The sequence below is a fragment of the Leishmania mexicana genome, chromosome 6 (assembly GCF_000234665.1).
Source record: "Leishmania mexicana MHOM/GT/2001/U1103 complete genome, chromosome 6".
Lineage (NCBI taxonomy): Eukaryota > Euglenozoa > Kinetoplastea > Trypanosomatida > Trypanosomatidae > Leishmania > Leishmania mexicana.
In genome coordinates this window covers 324088-347263 of record NC_018310.1, presented here as the reverse complement: position 1 = coordinate 347263, position 23176 = coordinate 324088, and the positions used below count along the sequence as shown (strand labels likewise).

General features: G+C 65.8%; 4 protein-coding genes across 4 annotated transcripts; all 4 read right to left on the bottom strand.

Moving 5' to 3' along the window:
* Positions 1-1069: 1069 nt before the first annotated feature.
* LMXM_06_0850 (conserved hypothetical protein) lies at positions 1070-11647 on the bottom strand (the record flags this gene model as incomplete). The annotated part of the gene is made up of 1 exon (XM_003872048.1): positions 1070-11647. The coding sequence occupies one exon, from the start codon at positions 11645-11647 to the stop codon at positions 1070-1072; it is 10578 nt and encodes a 3525-aa protein (XP_003872097.1).
* A 1193-nt stretch (positions 11648-12840) lies between these two features.
* On the bottom strand, positions 12841-13578 carry LMXM_06_0840 (conserved hypothetical protein; the record flags this gene model as incomplete). Its single annotated transcript, XM_003872047.1, has 1 exon — positions 12841-13578. The coding sequence occupies one exon, from the start codon at positions 13576-13578 to the stop codon at positions 12841-12843; it is 738 nt and encodes a 245-aa protein (XP_003872096.1).
* Positions 13579-15027: 1449 nt separating this feature from the next.
* On the bottom strand, positions 15028-19239 carry LMXM_06_0830 (putative lipin; the record flags this gene model as incomplete). The annotated part of the gene is made up of 1 exon (XM_003872046.1): positions 15028-19239. One exon carries the CDS (start codon positions 19237-19239, stop codon positions 15028-15030), a length of 4212 nt encoding a protein of 1403 aa, XP_003872095.1.
* A 2305-nt stretch (positions 19240-21544) lies between these two features.
* On the bottom strand, positions 21545-22744 carry LMXM_06_0820 (conserved hypothetical protein; the record flags this gene model as incomplete). Its single annotated transcript, XM_003872045.1, has 1 exon — positions 21545-22744. One exon carries the CDS (start codon positions 22742-22744, stop codon positions 21545-21547), a length of 1200 nt encoding a protein of 399 aa, XP_003872094.1.
* Between the last annotated feature and the right edge of the window lie 432 nt (positions 22745-23176).

Genomic DNA, 23176 nt, shown 5'->3' with positions numbered 1-23176 from the left:
GAGGAGGGCTGCTCTTCGGCTATGTATAACAGGTTGAGGGAAGCCGCGTACCTTGTGTGTGTGTGTGTGTATGTTTCGTTCGCCAGTGCTGTGCCGATGATGCGCACGACCAGAACGCGTCTCGGCTGCACAGGTCTCTATGGATGTCAGTGATATGGTGTGAGGAGGGAGGACGAGAGAGGTCTTTGAGCTCTTCACGTACGCCTCAAGCACGCGCGTGCGTGCACGTGTGTGTGCGCACGTGTGTGTGTGTGGATGCGAGAGGAGGATGCAGGGGTGGGGCGCCTCAAAAAAGTCACGAGGCGGTAGAGAGACTGACAGGCCTGGGTGCAAGCCGCAAGAGGGTGGGCGGGAGGTCGTCTGCAGCTGGGGGGAAGGGGAGGGGGTATCCCACCTGGGAAAGAGTCGGGCGTCCATTGATGCGTGCACGCACGCGCGCAGGACCAGCGATGCGGCCCTCCTCGCATGGGGACTGGACGCTTGGCCGCTCGGTCATCGACGCACAGCACACCGCAAACGCGCGCGCTGTCGATGCGCCTGACGCTGCATCTTCGTCTTCGTCTTCCATTTCTCTGGGCCTGTCTGAGGGTGGGACGAGTAGGCAGAGGAAAGACCGGCACAGCTCGCAACATGCACCACATGAGCACTTACGCAGAAGCGTCGCGCGCGACGCAGCCGGCGAGCATCATGGGTGCCGGACAGAGACCGAGAGTGCCGACCCGTGCACCGACATACATGCTATCTGTTTGCTGTTGTTGTGGCGTGCTCCTACTTAGTTCAGAATCACGATGGAAAACGAAAAATACCTAAGCACGCGCTGGCGCATCGTCCCACACCCGCATCCTCCTTGTCAACAACACTCTCAATCACGCCGTCGACCGAAGGGGGCTCCCTCCCGCCCTCCCCCGCATACCGAAGACGTGCAGGGGCGCACACGCTAACAACGTCAGAGAAACAGACCCCGACCGTGCGGTCATCGCCCCACTGTCCCAAATCGCCACGACCGCCATACACACACACACCTCAACCCAACGATATGTGTAGCGCACGTCGTCGTCACCGATAGCCCTCAGTACTCCGCGTCATCGCCGTCGGAGAGCGACTTGAGTACACAACGGTACGCGTCCCACTCGTCGCGAGACTCGGACACCAGGGCGAGCGGCAGCCGCAGCGACATACTCGTCGCCAGCAGGTGCCCGTTTGGCTGAACATTATTGCCGCAGCTCAGCTTCCGCGCCATCCATCGGCACAGCTCCTCGTAAGTGATGCAGCCGCGGCGGCTCTTGTTGACCATGCGGAACATGCGCGGCGTGTGGCGCAGCACGTCCGGCCGGTCACGGTGGTAGACATCGTAGGTGTACTTGGAGAAGTTGTCGTAGGTGAGAGGACCGTAGTGGTAAGAGAGGGACTCGAAGATGGAGGCTACGAAGGGCACGCTCTCGCGCGCGCACAGCAGAAACGGGAACACCGTCGCTGGAACGCCGAAGACGGCCTCGAGGGAGTTTGAGCCAGCCGTGGTGAGCATCGCCGACGACAGGACGTTGCGGTTATCAACGAGAAACTCCTTCAAGTGGTCCAGCTCGCGCAGCAGCATGCGCTCGTCATACACCTCGCGCTCCATCACCGCGTCATACACGTGGGGCGCGATGTTGATGTCGCCACCGCCAAGTCCCGCGGCGGCAGCGGCCGTTGCGCCGTAGAAGACCTCCTCGTCCTCTTCCTGGTCCTTGGCCTGCAGTTGAACCCAGGTGTACTCGGCCATCTCTTCATCCTCAAGGCGCTCATTATCGTGGCGCCGAGGACGGCGATGGTGCCGGAGCGGTGGGGAGCGGTTCGCTGGCACTGTTGCCGCGGTTGCCTCGGCAGACGGTAGGTCGCCGCCGTCGCTCACCGGGCTCAGCAGTAGCGGGGAGGCATCGCTGGCGCCGCCGACGCTGCCCTGAGTAGCTGCGCCGCTGATCGTCGGTGCTTGGGGGCTAAAAGAGCGGCGGCTGCCCGTCGTCGGACCTCCCTGCGTCTCACCCTCACGCGCCGCGTCCGCCGCAAGGGAAGGAAACGGCGGCGCCGGTGCCGGTGCCCCATCCGCGTGGCGGAGCCCGGCAGCGGCAGCCGAGCGTGAGGCACCCGCCGTGGTAGGCAGTGGAACTCTGGACGTCGCAGCGCGGCCGTTCTTGAGGCCGCCCCCTGCACTGTCGCCACAGCGGCTGCGCTGCCGATGCTTTTCCTGAGCGCGTTGCCGGCGGCGGCGGTCTTGCCGACGTCGGGTGGCAGTGTACAGCAGTCCTTCCAGCTCTTGCACCTCGGCATCGTCATCTGGCAGCCCCAGCGCGCGCCTCCCCCAGAGCGTCTGCGGCACGTATACGAGCCCCAGCTCCGCCTCTAAATCCTCCACAAAGTCCCGCAGACTGTGGTTGTGGTAGTAGAGCACGGCATGCGCAACAATCTCATCCAAGACACGGACAGCTGGGTAGTACGGGTCGCCGCCGGCCGCGATCACGTCCATCAGGTACACCTCGCCTGCGAAGCGGCGCGAGTAGCGTGTGGCCATCCACACCTGCAGAGGCGAGAGGCCAAAGTGCCCGTTGTGCATGTCCAGCCGAGAGGCGATGCACCACTCGTCGCCGAACGTCACGATGCGTTCGCCCGGGAAGTACTCGGCGAGCTTGGCTGGATCGAAGCCACACTTTGCGCCGTCTGGGGCGAGCTGCGGCGCGCGCCAACGGATTGCCACACCACTATCGGTGGCGCCACCCGCAGCGTGTGCTCCCACAGCGGCCGAGTCACCGTGCGGCCTGCGCGCGAGGCCGACGAGGGAGCCCACCCACGCCACAAGCGCACACACGCGACCCCATAGCCGTCGTCGCCAGCGCGACAGGTCTACTGTCTCTGCCGCACCCGTCCCGACGCACAGCAGGCCAGGTGGAGGGGTAACCGATCCTGGCGCGGTGGCGTGGCCGACGCAGTGCGGAGGCGCCGTCTGCCGCTCAGCAGCAGACGCGCCTGCGGCAGACGCGGAGGAAGGGAAGATGTACTCTGTGCCAACCCCTCCGGTGAGCCCCGCGTAGAGGGAGCCGGTCTCGGCCGCGGCCGTGACGGGGCTAACGTCGACAGACCGGGTCCTCCCGCTGCCGATCGCCTCCAGCACAGTGTCGTGGTAGGCGCGATGGAGGTGCTCAAAGATGGAGTAAAAGCGTGTGTTGCGTGCCCGCTGCGCCTCGATCTGCTCGGACTCCAGAGCGTCCATCGTGTCCGGCAGCCCGCCGAGAGCGCCGTACTCAAGATAGGAGCAGCCCTCATCTTCGCTTGCAGCTGCAGCGGCGGCGCGGGCTGCGGAGGAGTCCTCTCGGGCGTTGCGCGCCCCTTGACCAGCGGCATTCGCGTCTCCTCCAGCTGCGCTGCCGCTGCCGTGGAGCGTGGCCTGCTGTTGAGGCGCAGGCGGCGGTGCTGGAGGGGACACGCCAATGCCGGCTAAGGTGGCTGGAACACGCCAGGCGCCAGTGTTGTCTGTTCCTGAGCTGGGCATGGAGTAGGACCCGCTGCTAGTGTACACCGCTATTTTATCGCCACCCGACGTGCTGCCGTCTGATGCGCCTCCAGAGTCGGAGAAAACGCCGCCACCGACGTCGGTGCGCGACAGCTGCCGAAGCTCGTGCTGCTTCTCCCATTGTTGACGGTCTAGCAGCTCGAGAATGTTCTCGTCACAGGGTGCCCGGATGGACGCGTTGTACAGCAGCGCCGTGGCATCGCCGTAGGTGTAATAGTAGGAGATGCCGCTGCGCATCGGGCCGCCTGCGACGCCGAGGAGGTCAGATAGCAGCTTGTTGTACTGCTTCAGCCGGTTCATGTGCGTATCCTGAGCAAGCGGCAGCGACAGAGGGACGGTGGCGCTGGCGTTCAAGTCCATCGGCGAGTCCGGCACGCGCGGCGATTGCAGGCAAGAGCCCCAGTTCTCCGGGCGAACCGCCCCGCCGACACCGAAGAACGCGGCTGAGTTGCCAGGAGACGTGTAGACCTGCGTGACGCCGGTGGCGCTTGCCCCGAAAACGTGGCTGCTGCTACAACCCGAAGATTTGTACGTGTAAGTCCCCGAAGCACCGGTGTGGGTGAACCCAGCCGGCGCGGCCGTTGTGGCCCCGCTGCCACCACCACCCATCACTGCCCCCCCCGGCACTGATGACGTGAACGGCGACACTCCCGGGTACGCCGCTGCCGCTGCGCTGTTAGGGTCGTCCGGGTACTGGTAGAGAGGATAGTGCGTTGTGCCATACATGCTGCTCACGGAATCGGCCGAGTACGTGTACGGCAGCAGCCCAGAGCTGGTTCGCCCCGGCCCGCTGCGTGGGGCCTGCAGATGTGGCGGCGGCGGCAACTGCTGCACATTGCCTCCAGCAGCAGCAGCAGCAGCAGCAGCGGCAGCCCCTGCAGCTGGTGTCGACGTGGCGCTGCTGAGCATACCGGCGGGGCCTCTGACGTCGCGATCACCGGCGGACCCACCATTGTGCAACTCACCCTTGCGAGTGTCTCTCTCCGCCGCCAATGTCACGATTGCTGACAGCGGCGCCGCGGTGTTGGCGGTTTCTTGGTGCCGGGGTGAGGTCAGCGCTCGCGTAGCCGATGAGGACGCAACGGAGGCCGCCGCCGCCTCCGCCTGGGCCTGCTGGCGCAGCAGCACTGCCTGCGGTGTCGCGACGCTGTGGCCGTAATACGCGTCAAAGGTGCCGTACATACTGTTGTTGGGAACTGCAAGCGGCATGGGCGTCAGCGAGGCGGCCGGCACTCCACCATCGTCGGGCAGCTGGAGGGAGTGGCTGGGGTGGCTGCTCATATAATTCTGCGCAGCACCTCCGCTCACGGTGAGGTGCGTCGCACCTTCCGCGCTAAGCGGCGAAGTGGCGGAGACAGGTGACGCCGGGTTCTGCAGCGAGCGATGCGGCTGACTGCTGCTCGATGGCTCTTGCGGCGGCAGCGACGGTACAGTCGTGTCCTGGTGGTGACGATGGTCGCCCGCCGAGACGTCGAGGCTCACATCGCGGGTGGTCGCAAGCGTGACGGTCGATGTGTCTGACACAGAGAGCATGCACGAGGACGGAGTGGTGCCCACATCAAGCGCGGGAAGAGAGGATGAGCCGAGCGCGGGCAGTGGTGACGGAGGCGGCGGCAGTGGCATCAACCGAAAGCCGCGCTCCGACATTGAGATGGTGCCAGAGTGGAAGCCGGTGGCGCCCGTGCCGCTAAAGTTTGGCATAGTGTTGCTGGCCCCACTCGCCGATGACGAGGTCGTCGCGGTTGTCGCCAGCCACGAACCGAAGTGGTTCTGCAGAGCGCTGCTGACGGAGGCAAGCGTCTTCTGAACGTGGCCGTGGCCAACGGCGTTGGCGGCGCAGCCACCGTTGTGACCGCTACTGCTGACCTGCACTGCGGGGCTACCGGCAGCGGGGGCGGTCGAGGGGGGTGGCGGCGGCGTTACGCAAGTGTTTGCGTTGGTTGCCGTGTGCACAGCAGTCCAGTGGGGGTTGCGGGTGGAGCTTGCAGGCGCGAGAGAAAGTGACTTGGGAGCGCCGCTGCCGCCTCCGCCGCTACTGTGGTCGCCTTGACAGGTTTGCGACTGCGGCGGTGGACTGTTCAGGCCGCTGTTCGCCGAGGCTGGGGAGTGCGGTTGCGGCGGAGGCGACCCCGATAAGCCCTGTGGCAGCGCCAGTAGAATGACCGGTGTCGTGGCAGTGTACGGCGTCGGTGATGTTGGCGAAGAACTTGGCGCTCCAGCTGAACCAAGCGCGCGTCCTCGACCACTGCCGCCTGTGTCGCCGCCCGCACCGCGCTCGAGCGAGCGCGGTGCCGCGTCCGCGGCGTAGTACGGGGCACTCACACCGGTCGCGTTCGCCGTCAGCGAAACATCAGTGGAGACTTCGACGGAGACGCTGCCGGAGCTGCCACGGAGCAAGCGGATGTCCACCCCCGTCCGCGTCGGCGAGATCTGCACCGACGTCGCGGCGACAGCAACGGTAAGGGGGGCGCGCATACCCTGGAGTCCGCACGGCCGCTGCACCGCATACACCTGCGAGGAGCTGCTCGGCTCCTCGGTCGAACGCTGGTGTTGCCTGACGTTGCCGACGGTGGGTGCGGCAGCACTGATGGTGCCCTTGCCCTCCGCCTCACCGTAGCCAACACGATCACTTTCATCTGGGGGGAGGACGACGCCAACTCGCGCGTTGCCCTCCGGTGCGGCGCTCTGCCGCTGAGCTGGCGAGGGGACGCCGTAGAAGCTGCCGCTGGAATCCGGGTAGCCGTGTCGGTACGGCGGCGGTGGCGAAGCCTTCGGCACGTCTGGCTCACCAAGCGGCGCTGGCGCTTGAGACTCTTGCCGATAAGCCGCGTCCGGGCTTGTGCGCGTCTCGCGCACGCTGTCGCTACCCTGAGGTGGCATGCGCACGAACAGGTGGCCGAAGTCGCGGCCAGAGCTCCCCACGCTGGCCCGCTTCACCATGGACACGACACGCGACACGACGGTCGCCGGGTTCAGGGTCCCCGTCAGACGCTCCTTGAAACTGTCGCCGTCGCCTGGCTCGCGCCTCCGGGTGTTCAGGCCCCGTTTCTGCTGCTGCTCCTTGCGCTGCTGCCGCTCTTGTTGCGCCCGTCGACACGCCTCCTCGCGAGCGCGGCGCTCTCGTCGCTTCCGTTCCTGGCGATCCTGCCGGCGCTGCTCGTGGCGGATGCGCGCTGCGATGGCGCGTTGGTTCTCCTGCTCCCTCTGCAGCAGAATGAACTGCAGCGCGCGCTGCTGCGAAAGGACCTCCTCGGCAAAGGTGCGGCTGAGAGGGAAGCCGCGCGCGTGGGCCGTGACGTAGCGCGGCACCGTTGGTGGCAAAACGCGGTGTACTCGCATGTCCGGAAGCGGAACGGCACACACGCGGAAGGCTTTTTCCTTCAGGTCGCGCACAAGCGTCTCTCGCATGCTCTCGCGTCGGATGAGCACCTCCATCGCCCACGCTGGCAGCTGCAGCCGGCCACTGTTCGCCGCGGTGGTGCGGCAGTCCACCCGGTCGAGCTCCGGCGTGCTCGCCAGCGCAGCGGTGCCGAGAGAAAGCAGCGGCAGTCCCGCCGGACGTGAACAGGAACGACGCTGCAGGCGGCCTGAAGCAACGCCTGTCGTCGCCTCGCCACCCCCACTCAGCGACGTCATCCGCCCCACGCTGTCGGACGACCGCAGTGCGGGGCTGCTCCCGTTCACCCGCAGCGACATCGTGGAGAGGGAGGAGAGGGCCTGGCAGCTCTCCGTGGCCGGCAGAGCCTGCAGCATGGCTTTGGCCTCCTCGTGCCAGGGCTCCACTTGGTCCTGCGTGTACAGCACGACGGCGTCGAGGGCCTTGCGCGAGCGACAGCCCTGCCGGAACACACGAAAACGATAGCGCAGCAGCACCTGTGGCTCGATCTCGCGCTGCCGCAGATCCAGCAAGGCGAGGGCCTCGCTATCACCGTCCTTGTCCCCCACAGCCTCCGGCCCGTCGCGGCGGGCCGTGGCCAGGTCGCTCATGTCACTCGGCGTCCGCGGACTCCGCTTCCCGGGATTGGCGCCGTCCCGCCGCACGCCTGCTGCCCTCGCGCCCGCACGATCAGCATCTGCGCCGCCGCCGCCGCCACCGTCGTCGTCGTCGTCGTCCGCCTCCGAGGCCCTGCTCGACGGCAGCGCTGTGGTGTTGACGCCGTCGCCAACCGCCGTGCGCAGCACGTGGATGTAAAAGAGAAACTCGCTGTCGGAGACGACGCGACCGGCGGCGGCGGCGGCGGACGGCAGCGCACCGAGCGGCGCCATGATCCCGGACTGCGTCCCCAGCGGCGGCGACACCACCATCTGCGGCGGCTGGGCTGGGAAGCTGTAGCTCTCAGAGAGGCGCACCACAACCTGGGGCGATGCCGTCACCGCCACGGAGGAGAACGCAGACGCTGGCAAGGTCGCAGGCGACGCGGCAGTGCCGCCCGCCGTCCCGGGGGACGGATTGGCAGCGCCGACGCCGGCCGCTGCAGCCCCACCGCCACTGAGGCCCGCGTGCGGCGACGGCGTCGTCGTCGGCTTCGGGGAGACCGGCATTCGGCAAAAATGTCCCGGCGACAGTGGTGAGAGGCAGTAGTTCTCCAACCCGGCGGCCGTGCCGTGGTGTGGGTGGTGGCTAAAGGGGTCCGTCGCGCAGGGGTTGCTCCCGCGCTCCCCCGCCGGCACCTGGACGTTGAAGGTGAAGGACAGCGCGCGTGCGAGTGACAGGGGCGACGCCGGCGTGGCACTGGCACCGCCGCCGGCGCTGGCATTAGCCCCTGAGCTGACGCCGAGACCCTTGCCGTTGCCTTCGATCTCAGCGGAACCGCCAAAGAGCTCCGCAGCCGCGCGTCGCAGCGCCCAGTCCTTCTCCTGCAGCACCGCTGCGCGGAAGATCAACGAGTAAAACAGGTGTGCTGGGTAGATCTCGAAGGAGATGCGCAGCTGGGCTTGTGCTTTTGCCGCCGCCGTCGTGGCAGCAGCAGCAGCAGCGGCGGCGGCGGCTTTAGACGGCTCCAGCGGTGGCCGCCTCTGCTGTAGCGGTGGCGTCGGCGGTTCCACTGGTGCTGCAGTCGTTGCGGTCCTCTCACTGTCGGAGGTGCCGGTGCAGGGCATCATCTGCGGCGCCGCCGGGTTCGCAGGGAAGCTGACCACCTGTGATGAGGTCCCCGTCGCCGCAGCTGCTGCCCTGGCCTGCGCTGGTGGCAATGGTCCCGTCTTTAGCTCCTCCATGACAATGATGTCGATCAGGCCCTCTTCGAATGAGCTGCTGTCGAGGTGAAGCGCCTTCCAGAGACTCGCCGCATCAGTCGACACGTCGTAGCCGAGCGGAGCACGAATGACCACGACCGTTGGCACACGCCCAGGTGTCGGCTCCAGCAGCTGAACGATCTTGTTAATAGCCTCGTCGGCCGTGTCCGTCATCAAAAGACCGCCACGCTTGGCCTCCACCGCCTCCGCTTCCGCCGCAGTGTCGGCACCCGTGGAGGTGTGCCCTGGATGTCTCTTGGCTGCTTCACTCGATGGCACAGGAGCAGCCGCGGTGCAACTTCTCTCGTCGGCTGCCATCGCGCCAGTCCTCAACAATGACCATCGTGCCCGACGCAGACACGCAAGGACCTTGCCAGACGCAGCGGAGGCGCTCTCTCGCCACTGACAGATGACCCAACGCCACCCCCTCGCGCAGGCTCCGCCGAGGGCGCTCGAGCCGCGCCGCATCGCACACAATATGCGCATCGCCCCCAGCTGGACTATGGCGCAGCTGACAATGACGCGACGACGCACCAGTCGCCGGCAGCGGCGCCAGCACCGGCGCAGCCGCCCGCTACCGCAGTGCCATCCGTACTGGCAGAGGTGGCGCAGCGCGGACTTCGCGGAGCGGAAGGAGCGGTGGGCATTGCTGCTGATGTTACCGTGTCCTGATGAGTAGTGCACGCGGCTACCAGCCACCAGGGAGCGACGCAAGCCCGACGATGCTTGCGAAATGGGGGTTTCCGTGGGGGCGTGGTTGAAGGAGCCGTTCCCGGCGCTGGCCGTGCTCTCGCCTGTGGCACCTTCGCTGCCGCCGCTGCCCCAACCGCGAGGCGCGCTGTCGTAACCGTAGACCGGCTGCACCGTCGATAGCGCCTCAGGTAGCCACTGCGAGCTCACAGGCGACCAGTTCGTGCTACGCGGAACGCTGGTGCGAGACGATACGTGATGGTAGCCGCTGCCACTGCGACGGTGATGACGTTGATGCTTGGGCGGCTGGCTACTACTACTGCCACTGCCACCGCCCGGGTAGTGCAGCGTGTGTCGGGTGTGCGTAGGGAGCGCAACGCTTGCGCTGGCTGTGCTCATGGACGTGCCCGAGAAGTAGCCCTGACTTCGCGGATTGCTCCAGGTGTGATGGTGAGTACTCTGCTGCTGCTGCTGCTGAGGGCGGTAGTGCACCGAGGACAACGACATCCCTACTTGCTGTTGATGGAGGGAGATGGCGTTGTTCGAGGAGTTCATGCGCGCCATGATGCCGCTGCCGCTGCCGGTGACGCTAGAGCTCATGAAGGGAGTGGGGGCGGTGTTTATTGTGCTGGAGGCACCGCCGGCGAGACAGCTGCTGCCTTGCCGGTCGCCGCTGCAGCACACCGAGCTGCGCAGCTCCGCCAGTGCATCCGTGACGTCCATCTCTGTCGCGAACAGCGGCGGCCCGTACATGAGGCCAGGCGCTGTGCACCGATACGGCTCCTCGTCCTCCGCCCCGCCGCCCCATCTCCCACTGGCCAGCAGCGATGGCACCGGCCCGGGCACGGAGGCAAAGGTCCCTGGGTACGCTACCTCTGGGGGCCGGCTGCTGTCGCCGCCGCCGCCGCCACCACCGAAGGTCCACGAGGATGCCATGTTCGCTCCCGGCCGCGGCGTCCCGTCAGATGCATGGATACTCGCGGCCGGCGAGGAGGCGCCACAGCACAGCAGTTGCGCCGGAGAACGACCCCCTTGGGCAGCCATCGACCCAGACACCATGTTCTGAGCGATGTTGCTGAAGCTCCCGGCTGGATCATTCGACGGTGGCTGGTGGTTATGGTGTTGGTTGTGTTGCTGCGCTTGCTGTGGTGCGTCGTGGGAGCCGTGTAGGCCGCCCCAGGTGACGCTGCCACTGTCAAAGGTGGCCTTCACCCATGGGATGCCGTCGGGGCTCGTCACAGAGCCCATCGTCATGGCCAGCAGCGACGACGCGCCACCCTGCGAGTCTCCAGACGACCCCGTGGACTGCATGAGTGATGGGGTGCTGGTGCGGGAGTAGTAGCTGCTGCCGCTGGTGGTGGTGCTGGCACTGGTACTCTGCGAGAGCGAGTAGTCTGAGTCGTAGGAGCTGCTCGTCGTCGTCATCGATGAGATCAGCGACACCTCGCTCGACGTCATCTTGCGGAGGCCGCCGCTCCTCGCCACTAGTGGCCCGTAGGTGGAGCACGCGCCCTCACCGTAGCCGTCATTGTCGCGTGGGTCGTCGTCGTCAGCGTCGGAGGCGACGGCGCGCAACGAGGCAATGGAATTGACAGAGGGCAACAAGCCGCCCTCTCGCTTGCACACCGCCTCTGCCGTAGCGCGGCCTTCTCTTTCCTTCGCCGCCACCGTTGCTGCATCGCCGCTCGTGGGCTCGCTGCCGGGGACATGGCGCCCCTGCTGGCCGCCGGCTCCGAGGACGTTGCGGGCAGACGCGGAGGCCGCCGCGGTCGCTGCCGGGCACCATGACGGGAAGTGCTGAGAGCTCCTCGTGCGACGCAGCTGCGACCGCATGCACCGGCGCAGTCGTCGGCGCTCCCGCTGCTGACGCCGGATGCGCCGCGTTGCCTCTGCCCGCGCCGCAGTGGCAAACGGCGTGGGATCCCCAAAGCGGAACGGGCCGTCGTGCAGGTCCCGCAGTAGGGCAATCGTGTTGTCCGCCATCGGACATGTGACCCGCGGCGGTGGCCGTGGACGGGCGAGGCGCCGCCGTAGCACGACACCGGCGTAGAGAAGCAGCCCTGCACCGCACCCGATTGCAAGGCATGCTCGAAGCCGGGTCAAGGAGGAGGACGTGGTCACGGGCGCTGACATCATTGACTCTGGCGACGCAGACGCCATGGATACCGCCGTCGCCATGACGAGGGAGAACGCGGGTGGAGAGGGGAGAGCAAGGGGAGCCGCTGACTGGGGTGTGCTGCGTTGCTCTGAGGTTTTGCTTCGGGTGCTTCAGTCCTTGGGTGGGTCCATGCCGTCGATACCACTCTTTCGCATCGTAGCGGCCGCCGCTCAACCTCGGAAGTACAGGCGGAGACACGCACACGCCGCCTCTCTTCCACCCTCGTGTACGTCAACTGTCACGAGGCTTAAGAAGTGAGGAGGGGGTTCGCTGCTCCCCCTCTGTGTGTGTGTGTGCGGTGAGCGTCACGTGGGTGGCGTAGTACGTGTATCGTCCAGCGATGGAGGTGTTCGAGCACGCGTTCTTCCGACCTCGGCGAGCGCAGGGTCGGACGTGCATGGACCAAGACCAGGAGAAGGGAGGGAGGGGTGGGGAGGGATGGGGTCGCCGTGGAATGAGCTCCGCATAGGAGAGAAGCGCGCGTGGCCAGAGACAGGAATAACCTGATGCGGTGCCAAGAAGGGAAAAGACAGCTGAGCTGTCATGCGCCACCACACACACACACACACACATACACAGAGAGAGAGAGCGCGCGCGCGGGAGAGATGCCCACGCGCGTGTGCGCAGATCTTCCACCACAGGCTGCAGACACCGAGAGGGGTGAGAGGGCGGGCGGGAGGGGGATGCTGATGGAAAGCGAGAAAGACTATTCGTTTTTTTCCTTTGGGGAGGGGGGAGAGACAACAAAGGTGCCGAGCGAGTGCAGCACACACACACACACATACACACATGCACGCACATGCACGCGCTGGCAGACACAGCAACGTTGCCCCCGGTTCGATGTGTCCTGCATCCGTTTTCTCTTGGCGCGTGCACCTTTCCTTTCCCATCCTTACGTGTGGCGTCGTGGTATACGCCCGTTGAGGGCGTATCCTCGACTTTACGGCTTAATGTGCGCTGCGCACCCCGCCCCCGCCCCACTGCCAACGAGCGAAGTGCTGCTTGGCGCAAGACAGCGGAAGGCGGAGTGAGGGTGTGGGAGGCGGTCCGGCAGAGGAGCCGCGGGTGGGGGGAGCGGTATAGGAGGGTGGCTCAAGGACGAAGTTCATGCCCCCTTACCCCCTTTCCTCTTACAGGCGCCTGTCCGAGTATCGACTCGGAAGAGGACCAACGAGGCGTCGACATGCGTCCGCTGCTGCAGACAGTGCGCGCCCTACTCGGCCTTGCTCACTGCTAACTCAGAGGATGGCATGGCCTGCTTCACCAAGCGGCTCACCAGCGTTCCTGTCTCGCCCGCCACCCGCGACACGACGCTGAACATCTGCGCATCGCCAAAGGCATCCTCTTCGTCGCGCGCCGGTGCCGTCACGACGCTCGCACCGTTCTCGGCCCTCGTCCTCTTCGCAGGCTGCTCAGCAGCGGTGGCAGCAGTAGAGGCAGTATCGACGGAGGCGTCCTTACGTGGACGCTTAGCACCGGGAGTAGTGGCAGCAACAACGCCGGTCGACGCATCGGCCGCAGGGGCCGCGGTGGTGGCGGCACTCCTCCTCTGCCTCTCCAGTGCTACGAGCTCCTGCAACTTCTTGATGTACTCCGTAATGCGCTCGATCTTCAGCGCCAGCTGTGCGTCTGTGGAGGCCGACGACAACGGCGTCGAGGCTGCCATAGCGGATGCAGCCGCACCGCCACGACTCTCAAAGCCCGTCAGCCGCGGTGCAGCGCCGCTCCCGGATGCCACCTGTCGATGCGTGATCTTGTCCAGCGAGTAGAGGGACAGCGTCAAAGTGAAGGCAGCAGAGAGGTACAGGCGCGCCTGCTCATCAACGGAGTAGTGCGAAAGAAGTGTGTCCTCGTCCAGCCGCCGCAGTGCTGGCAGGAGATCGGCGCGCACGACGGCCAGCCGCTTCGACATCTCCCGCAGCAGCGGCTCCACCTCGCTGTCCACATCCATGGCACGGAAGGGCGCTCGCGTGTGTGTGTGTGTGTGTGCGCGAGAGAGAGAGGGCCGGGATGGGGGCACAGAGGCAAGACAAAGCCAGAACAGGCAGTGCGGCAGCGGGGTTTCCAACACGCGCACGCGCGGAGGAGACAAGCCCAAGTCGGCCAAGGAAAGAAAAACGACCAGAGAACCCGAAAACGCACGGTCTCTGTGGGACGTCACACAGGCGAGATGCGCCACTGCGGCCTCGTTAGCTGGCCGAGTGTTGCGGGCGGGCGAGAGGCAAGTCGTCCACAGGAGGGGGAGGGGGGGCACATTGTGTGTGTGTGTGTGTGGGTGGGTGGGTGGGTGGGTGGGTGTATGTGAGAGAGAGGGTGAGAGACGGATAACGAAAGAGGGGACGCGAGTCAACAAAGGTGTAGCGCGTCATCTGGCACGTGCGTGATGCGCCTCTACAGCAGCCGTCCTCATCGCTGCGTGGCCCACGCAGGGCACGATGTTGCCCCCTCTGGAGTGCATACACTTCTGTCTGCCGGCCTTGTGCATCGCTGGCAGCCGCGACACACACGTGGAAAAGGGAAGGGGAGCGCAGGGCCTCGGTGCGGGGCCACCTTAACACATGAACGTGAGTGCTGCAAGCAAGACAAGATGTGCGCGCGCGCGAGAGAGAGAGGGAGGCGCTGCTGGGCATGCCCGTCCCTTCTCGACGGCAGACCGAACGGAAGCCGACCGCTGACCGGGAGGTGGGAAGCGGGGGAGGGGGAGGGGGGGCATGGACAGCGGGCCTCTGTGAGCTCGCGAATCGAAGAATAGAGAAGCAAGGAAAGGGGAGAGCCAGGGAATGCCGCTCCTCTGCCTCGCGAGCACAGTACCAAGACGGACATAAACATGAGCGACCGATTCCGCGAACCCTCACACGAGCACACGCACACACACACACATACACACATACACATGCACTCGCGCGCTCACAGCGCGCGCGAGACTGGCTTGGGCGCGTGAGCACGTACATGCGGCCCTTCTTCTTACAGGGGAAAGCTGCGTAGTGCATTCCCACCCTCCACACCCCTCCCACACACACCCTCCCGCGCGACAGCCGCGCCGCCACGACCTCCTCCTCTCCCCTCATCCAAGGGCGGCATCCCAGGACAGAGACGCATTATGTACGACTCAGACGCACAGCGGTGTGGACCGAAAGGCGAGAGGACGCGTGCCAGGAAAGGGAAGGGGCGGAGCTGTGTGCAGTACGCGGGCACAAAACACCAATGCAAGTCGCACGCACGAAGATGCAGACAGGGTTGAAAACACTGATAGGCGGGCAGCGAGGGTTTGCGGGTGGGTGCGGGCGGAAGGGAGGGCCGGGAGGGGGCGACAACGGGTCGATGAAGGGTGCTGATGTGGCGCCGGCAAACTCTCGGTCTTGAAGCCAATCATCCCCTTCGCCGCCACTGCAGCGCCGCTTCACTTCTGCGGCGGTGCCGGAGCGCTACCCTCCGCCGCCCCTGATGTACCGTTGCCAGGGAACGGCTCCAGCTGCGACGCGGGCTTCTGCTGCTGCTGCTGCTGCTGCTGGTGCTCCACGTAGTAGTACTGCGCGTCGGGGTGCGCTAGCGCACGCTGCCTTGCGTCCTCGCGCAACTGCGCGTCCCTCTGCGAGGTGGGTGACAACGGTGACTCGACGACGCGACTGCGTCCGAACGAGAAAGCAGAGAAGAAGCCGCGGGTGCCGCCACCTCCACTGGTGGACGGCAAGATCGCGGTAGGCTGCGTCATCGTCGTCGGCGGCGGCGGCGGTGGCGCTGATTGCTGCGGGAGTGATGACCTGGCAGCGTCCGCCCCTCCCTCCCAGTCGTCGTACGGGCTGACGGCAGCAACTTGGTTGTTGCCAGGCCTGCTGGGGGTCTGCGGCTGTGACTTATGCAACTCCGAGACAGTATCGGGTGAAGTCGGCCCCGCCGTCGTCGGCACCGCCGGGCCCGTGGAAGAGCCTCTCACTTGGCCTTTGTCGAGCGAGCGCGTCGCCCCTTGCATCGGCGACCTGTTGCCGGAGTTCAAAGCCGTGAGCGAGGAAAGCGAGAGACGGCTGCCGTCACCGCCGCCGGGCCTCGGCGCTGCTGCATCGCTGGCAGCGGAGACTCCGCTCGGCGACGCCGCACCTAGGCTCGCCGTGTCACCGGCGGCGCCTCCCGTCTGTGTAGGTGCTGACGGTGCCCCTGCCGCTGCCGCGGCTGACTTCGCGTGGTCACTTTCTTCGGTGGACGCTGTGGCAGCCGCGGTGGTTGTGGCGACCTTCTTGGGCGCATCGGTGCCACTTGTCACCGCGCCCGACTTCTCCTTCTCGGATGTCTCCTTGGTGTTGGCACGTGTCGCAGAGGCAGAGGACTTCGATGCCGCCGCGGGGACGGTGATGAGGTCGCGTGGGTCCATGTGCCAGTACACGAAGGACGAAAACTCGGGGTCCGCCGGCACCTCCTCCTCTTGGAACACGTCATCGTCGTCGCTCAGCTCAGCAAAGGTTGTGCGCCGGCCATAGTTGTACTTGGGTCTGGGCGCGCTGGTGCTGGGCTTCACCGCAGGCAAGGCAGAGGCTGTCGACGAAGCGACTCGCTTTTCAACCTCGGACGGGCGGTCCGAGAACGCTGCGGAGGAGGCCGCTGTTGGAACTGGAGGGGCAGGTAGTTTAGCAACGGCCGCCGGGAGCAGTCCGGTGGACGTGGGGCTGCCGCCCTTAGCGAGTTCCGGCGGCTCTCCCGGGCAGGCAGCGGGGCACCTCAGCACGCTCGTGGCGATCACGTCGACACGCTCCGAGTCCACCAAGCTGAACGCCGCGGATGCGTGGCAGCCCGCGAGCGAGCGGCCACCGGGGGAGGCCTCAGACCCGGACGTGTGGTGGGAGGCGCCCTCCGCGCCAAAGTCGGAGGAGCCGCCACACGCCTCCTCGCGCAGGTCCAGCGAACCCGACAACGACGACGCTGCGGAGGAGAGCGAAGTGGCCGAGGAAGAAGATGAAGAGGAGGATCGGTGTAGCAGACTGCGCGTGTAGGCGTGTCGGTCGCGCCCACCGAGCGCGGCATCCTTAGCCGGCGACATACTCGCCCCTGCACCCTGGGTTCGCTGAAGATGCCGTGGCGCGCGCAGCACGACGGGGTGCCGCTTAACGGGCGGGAACGTCACGTCGACAAGGTGGCCGAGGTCGCGGTACGTCTGCCGCACCAGGCACACGTGCAGCACGCTCGAGGGGTCAATGATGAAGATCTTGTGCGTCGGGATCCCCGCCGCATCGTAGCTGATGACGTCGCTGTAGCGGTTTCCAAAGCCGGCGAAGAAGGGCTTTGTGCTGGGCGGAAAGGCGGCGCGCACACTCGTGAGGCACGCGATCTTGAAGACATGTGACTGCTTTGATACCTCTTGCGTGAGTGCAGTGAAGAAGCGCTGCGGTGCCGTCAGCACCGGACCCATCGGCAGCCGCACCCCGTCCTGCTGCAGCGTGAAGAGGTACGACTTTGTTTGGTTGATCTGCGACAAGCTGCGGGCCGTCAGGTACACCATGCGATACCCGTTGCGCTCAATCTTGGAGTACAAGTTGCAGATCCCGGGGTGCGTCCAGTCCGCGCCTTTGCCCAGCATCGCATAGAAGTGGCCGAGCAAGTCGCTCTTCGTGATCGTGCCGTCCACGTCGCTCACCACGAGGCGGTCCGTCCAGTTCCAGAGGAATATGTTGCACGAGATGGACACAACGTCGCCCTTGTCCTTGCGGGCGAGGTAGCGGACAGTGTTGCAGCCCTCCTTGAGGTGCAGCTTCCACAGATCCGCCTCGACCGGGATAAGGGTGCGGGTGAAGTACGGGCCACCACCGCCGCCGCCCGCGGTGGGCGTCAGCTTCACGAGGCTCCCCTGCGCATCCATGACCTCCTTGGGGGCGTTCCAGACGCCGGAAGACGCGGTGCCGTCCTTCGCAGCGGCAGAGGGCACGCCGGTGCTCGCGTGGGACACAGCGGTCTTGTCAGCGTCCCTGGGGCTGCTGCTGACCGGCTTCTCGACTGTCGGGTGTGATGGCGACGTCAAAGACAGCAGCAGCGGCTGCTTGACGGAGGAGGTCGCTGCTCCGACGGTCTGTGACTCCAGGAGCAGCGACCCGCCGATGCGGCTCGCACGAGTGGCCTCCGCTGCAGAGCACGATTCACCTTCGCTGGCACTCGCCGATCTGCGGTGCGCGGTGGCTGCGTCGATAGCGGTGGTGCACGGCGTCATGGAGAGGTCAGGCAGAGACACACCGCTCGTGACACTGCTTTCGAAGGACGCGCCGTTCAGCAGAGCCACTTCGTCCTCCCCGTAGAGGGCGGCGAAGTCGGGGTCGGTGTCCATGGGGTCGAGAAAGTAGGCATCCTCGTCCACCACCTTGTAGCTATCCGTGCTCCCCGTCACCGAGGTTGCCGATGACGCTGCGGTGGCTGCCTCCACAGCCGGTTGCGGCGACGACGGCGCCGGGGCCAGGCCCGCTGACTCCCCTTCCTCCGTCCTCGTGGCGGGTTGGGCCACAAGCTGGTCGCTAGCTTGCCTGTCACTGCCATCACCTGCAGCCCCCGGCCTGACGATGAGCGATGCATGTGCGAAACTGCCGCCATCGGCAGTCCCCACCGCCGCTTCACGCGACGAGGGCGACACATCGGCAGCGTCCACCACGATCTCGGCCGCGGGCAGTTCGGGACGGTCGCCACCGAGGTCGTCATCGTCGTCGTCGTCACCGACATCGCTAACCTCGTCGTCGCCCAGGTGGCCTTCCTCCCGCGCAGTCTTCAGCAGGTAGGGGTCGTCGCCAAAGCTCATCTTTGACAGCCGTTTTCGTGACTTCTCTGCGGCCACCATGGCACGAAGAGCGAGTCGCGCCTCTTGCGCGTCGCCGGCCGAGTGGATAGCGCGCGTCTCGATGGTGAGATGCCCATCATCGGCCGTGTGGAGCAGCGGTAGACTGGAGTCGGGATGGGGATCGCCGGGCCTCCGCTGGCGACCCGCATCGCTAGAAAGCGGATTGACGTCCTTTTCGTTAGCAGGGTGCGGGGCGCCAGTGGCGGAGTGCTGCTTGCCAGGTGGCAGCGCCACCGACGGAGGCAAAACTTGGGCAGCTGCGTTTTCGGTGGTTTCCCAAGCGTCACAATCCCCTTCCGACAAGGACAGCAGCTCTGGTGGCGACTCGAGGCGGATAGAGAGGTGCTGCAGCTCCGCCGCGTTCAGCACCAACATCTCGGCATCCTCGACAGCACTGACGAGTGAGTCCACGAGGTCCAGCTCCTCGACGGCGCCCTTTTCGGCACAGTCCGCGCCCGACACCTCCGCCACAGCAGTGGTGGCAGGCGGTATGCCACCACTGGCTTTCTCGGATTGCTTGGCCGTCGCCGCACCGTGGCTGGCCTTGCCGAAGGCGCCGTAGGTTGGCTGCAGCCAGTGGGCCTTGCCACCCTTGCCGATCTTCATCACGGCAGCCGTCAGCTCACCGTTCACCTCCACCTGGACGACGCGGCCGACGTAGCTCCACATCTGCGCCCGCCCGAAGCGCACGTTGAAGGGGGTGCTGCGCAGCGACCCGTCCTTGTGCCGTATCACGATGACATCGTTGGCGCAGCTTGACTGGTCAAAGTGGTTGAGGTTGAAGAGGCCGCCGAGGGTCGAGATCATCCTTTTGGACGGCGCGCGAAGGTGCCGCGGGTGGAGAAGAGCGAGAAAAACGAAGGTCAGCAGCCACGACGCACGCGCGCCGAGACACCCAGAGGGAGTGCGTGTGGGTGTGTGTGTGTGTGTGTTTTCGGGGGGTGGAAGAGGGGTGTGGCGCGCAAGGAGAGGGAGGGGGACTACAGAAGCTCAACGCACGTGGGACTCTCACGCAACTAACACGGCAGGGTGAGGCAGGATGGGCGCACACACGCGTTGTCCGAGAGAGTTACGAGGAAAGCGGCTACGGTGTACCGGGGAAGATGTGCGCGCGATCCATGTATGTCTTTGTGCACGCGCGCTGTCCGCGTCCGTGTATGTATGCGGTTGCGAAGGTGCTTGTGTGCGTGTGTGCGTGGGTAGCAAGGCCAGTATGCATGCGGAGTACCTTCGCTCCTTCGCCAGTGTGCGAGGGAGACGAGAGAGAGAGAGCGGCGGTGGAGAGGCAGAGACGGAGTGCGTTGCAGTGTGAGGTCACGGAGCGAGCCAGCATATTCATCGCAAGGCATCCGACTTCTCGGCGGTGGGTGGGTGGGTGGGTGTGCCATCGCACCCGCGTCGTCCTTCCCGCTTCCCGCCCACCGAGCGGAGACACAAAGGGCGTGGTCGGGCGTCCTCTCAAGGCACAGATCGGGCAGATGACGAGGGAGAAGGGGAGGCGGCCATGCGGTCACCGGGGGCCCGTGCCCACAGAGAGTACAAGACCACACGTGTCGCTGAGAGGTGGGACAGGCATCGCGCCTCCACTGAGGCGAAGCAACGAGGACGCCATCCGTCGGCCCACCCGATCTCGTCGCCGTGCTGCGTCCACGGCAGCGCGTGCGACTGCGAAGCATTCAAAGAACGCGCAAGAGAACGACACCAACACACGTCGGCCGCCGGGGCCCGGTGCACACTCACGCGCTGGCTCAGCCAGACGGAGGGAGGGAGCGAGCGGGCGGGGGGCGATACTTCGTCGGCACCGCTCTCAGTCCACGGGCACGCCTTTCACCATCCATCATACACCGGCATGCATATGGGAACGACGGTCGCTTGACAAGGATCGAGGTGACCGTGTACGTGCGCGCGGCACCTGTGAAAGAGGTCAGCGACGCCCCGCCCCCCTTCCCCCGCCCCAGAGCAGAGCGACGTAGAAGTAGGGCTCTGCTGGAAAATCGAACGACTGCCGCCGCCGCCGCCGCTGCAGCAGCAGCAGGAGCAGCGGGTGGGCGATGGCCGTGGCGACGCTTCTTCTCCCGCTTTGGTTGTGCGTGCGCCGCCTCCGCTGGCCACCTCGGGCTGACAACGGCGCTCCCACGCAGCGGCCATTTGCGCACGCGCGTGCACTACCCGCCTTCGCGGAGGCACGTGAAGTCGGGGAGACGCGGGCTGAGAAGCGTTGGGGTGGGAAGGGGTGGCGGGGACATGTGCCACGGTGCACGCGCATGTGTGTACAAAGATCCACGCATGCGGGGCGTCTGGGGGGGGGGGGGGTGCGCCGCCGAGCTGGAAGGGCGTCCGCATTCACGCGAGTCACCGAGGGCGGGAGGGCGAGTGTTAGCCGCGTTGGTGCCAGTCGAAGGGACGCCACAGAGCGGCTCGGCACGTCCCACCACGCCGACTGGAATGCAGCGCAACGGGGGGGGACACCGGAAAACAGATGCAAGCGGGCGCCACGGTGAACGCCTTTGAATAATATGATCGTGGGGGCAGCGCGCCCCACGCAGGCACGCGTATGAAGGCACGGGCCCTGAAGGTTCCCCCATCCCTCCCCCCCTCCCTGGGCCTGCTGTCCTACACGGCGACACTGGCCGACAGAGCCGAGGGAGGGGGGAGGGATGGTTAGCTATGCCGTACACACGCGGGCGTCCCGCTCACTGCATGATGCAGCGCCTGCCGCTGCGCCTGTTCTCGCTTTTCTTTGCGCGTCCACATCGCTGACTCCTCTCAGCTACCCGCTCAGGGCAGCAAGCGTAGATCATCCCGCACACAGGAGAGGGGAGAAGGGGAGAGGGGGCCGCTGTAGATCCAAGCACACGTGTGTGAAGGGGGGAGGGAAGCCACGGCATAACAGCAGGGCGGCGGCGCAGATGGCAGCCAGCGAGCCGAAAAGCAGCAGGGGCCTCAAAGGGAGGACGTAAACCAACGAAGCAGAGCGGTGCTGCGCTCCGTCAGAGCTGAGGAGACGAACACGCAGCGAGAAGAGAACGATGTCTGGGCTACGGACATAGAAAAGCTAGCCGGGGCAGCAACTACACGCGCGCCTGGACCCTCAAAGGCGGGCGTGCGCGCCTCAGCTCGCAACGCGCAACAGCAGCCCTAGGACGAGTAGCAGCACGAGCATACACACGACATATGTGCACATCGACGAATCGTCCATCTCTCGGATGGCGCGGCGGAGGCGGCGATTCATTTGCGTGAGCTGAGCCTCGGTCGCCTCAACAGACACCTCGGTCTGCTGCAGCAGCGCCTCCTGCACCGCCAACTCGTCCTGCATGCCACGCGCGTTCTCCAGGAGTCGGTAAACGCCCTCGCTGATGCGATCCATGGCCGCGTCGATAAGCCCGTCGTTGGCCTGCACCGAGGCAAAGAACTCGCGAAACTCCGCATCCTCGCGGGAACTTTGGAGCATCAACGTCGGCGATACAGTCGACGCGGCGGCACCGGCGCCGTCTGCGCACGCCGCGCTGCCTTCCTGTGCGCTCGCCCAGCCAGCGGCAGCGGTCACGGATGACGGGACGGCATTGGCACCTCTGCCGAAGTGCGCCATGCTGCCGGCCGACTGCTGCGGCTGTGCGGGTCTGTTCAGCTGCAGCACCGGATCGTCCAGAGACGACACGACCCTTATCCCAAACACGTCACAGTACCACCGCTTTGCCCGCTCGACGTGCTGCAGTGCTCGTTGCCACTCAAGCGCCTCCAGTGCTGCTGAAGGAGCGGAGGCGTCGCCGACAGATGCTACGGCAGCGGAGGACGTCACATTGGGTGCCTTGGCAGGCGCCCTGGAGGCGAGTCGCGCGGCCTCACGCTGCAGCTGCTGAAGGCGCTGATGCGCACGCCTTGCCTCCTGCCGGCTACGAGCAAGCTCCTGCTCTAGCAGAGCGGTTTCGGTGGAGCTCGACAGCCCTTGACGCCCGTCACGCCGGCGAAGCAGCCTCGCGCTCTCGGCATCGTCCGCGTCCACGGTGTCTCCTGCATCTTCCTCTTCTCTCGATCGGCCGACACCGGCGCTGGTTCGACGCCCCAGCGCAGCCTCAAACTCCTCAACATCGTGCAACGCCTGCCGCAGCTCGGCAACGCATTCGACGCAGCGGTATTCGGCCTGCTTGTATGGGGTCATCGCTGCCAACCGCTTCTGCTTGGCTGCCTCGGCGGCACGGAGCTGCGCAGCGGTGGCCCTAGTGCTGCTGCTGCCGCCGCTGCCGCCGGTGGCCTCCGCGTCACTTGTCAAGCGTACTTGCAGCTGTTCGAGTGTACGTATGGAGCGCTTCATCGTGCGGCTAGATGGCCGATGGGGATGGGGATCGGAATGGGGATGGAGAGTGGTGGGGGGACAGAAGTTTGGAGGCGCAGGTGAACGGCCTTGGCACACACGCACAGAGGGAGAGAGCGGTACGGCGAAAGGCGGGAGACGCTGAGGAGGCGGAAGGGAGAAGATGTGAAGCATGGGGAGCATGCAGAGACGCGCCTAGAGCTCAGAGAAGCAACGAGAGCATGGCGGCGTGTGTTGTGGTGGCGGTGGTGGTCGTCGTCGTCAAGCGTGCAGTGCACCATGGGAGCTGGCGCATACACACGCACACGTTCAGACGTGCCTAGATATCAGCCTCACCTCACATGACGGGCGGCGCGTCCTCTGATGAAGCCCGCTGGTACCAGCAACTCGGAGCACCATCATCATCAGCAGCAGCAGTAGCAGCAACAGTGA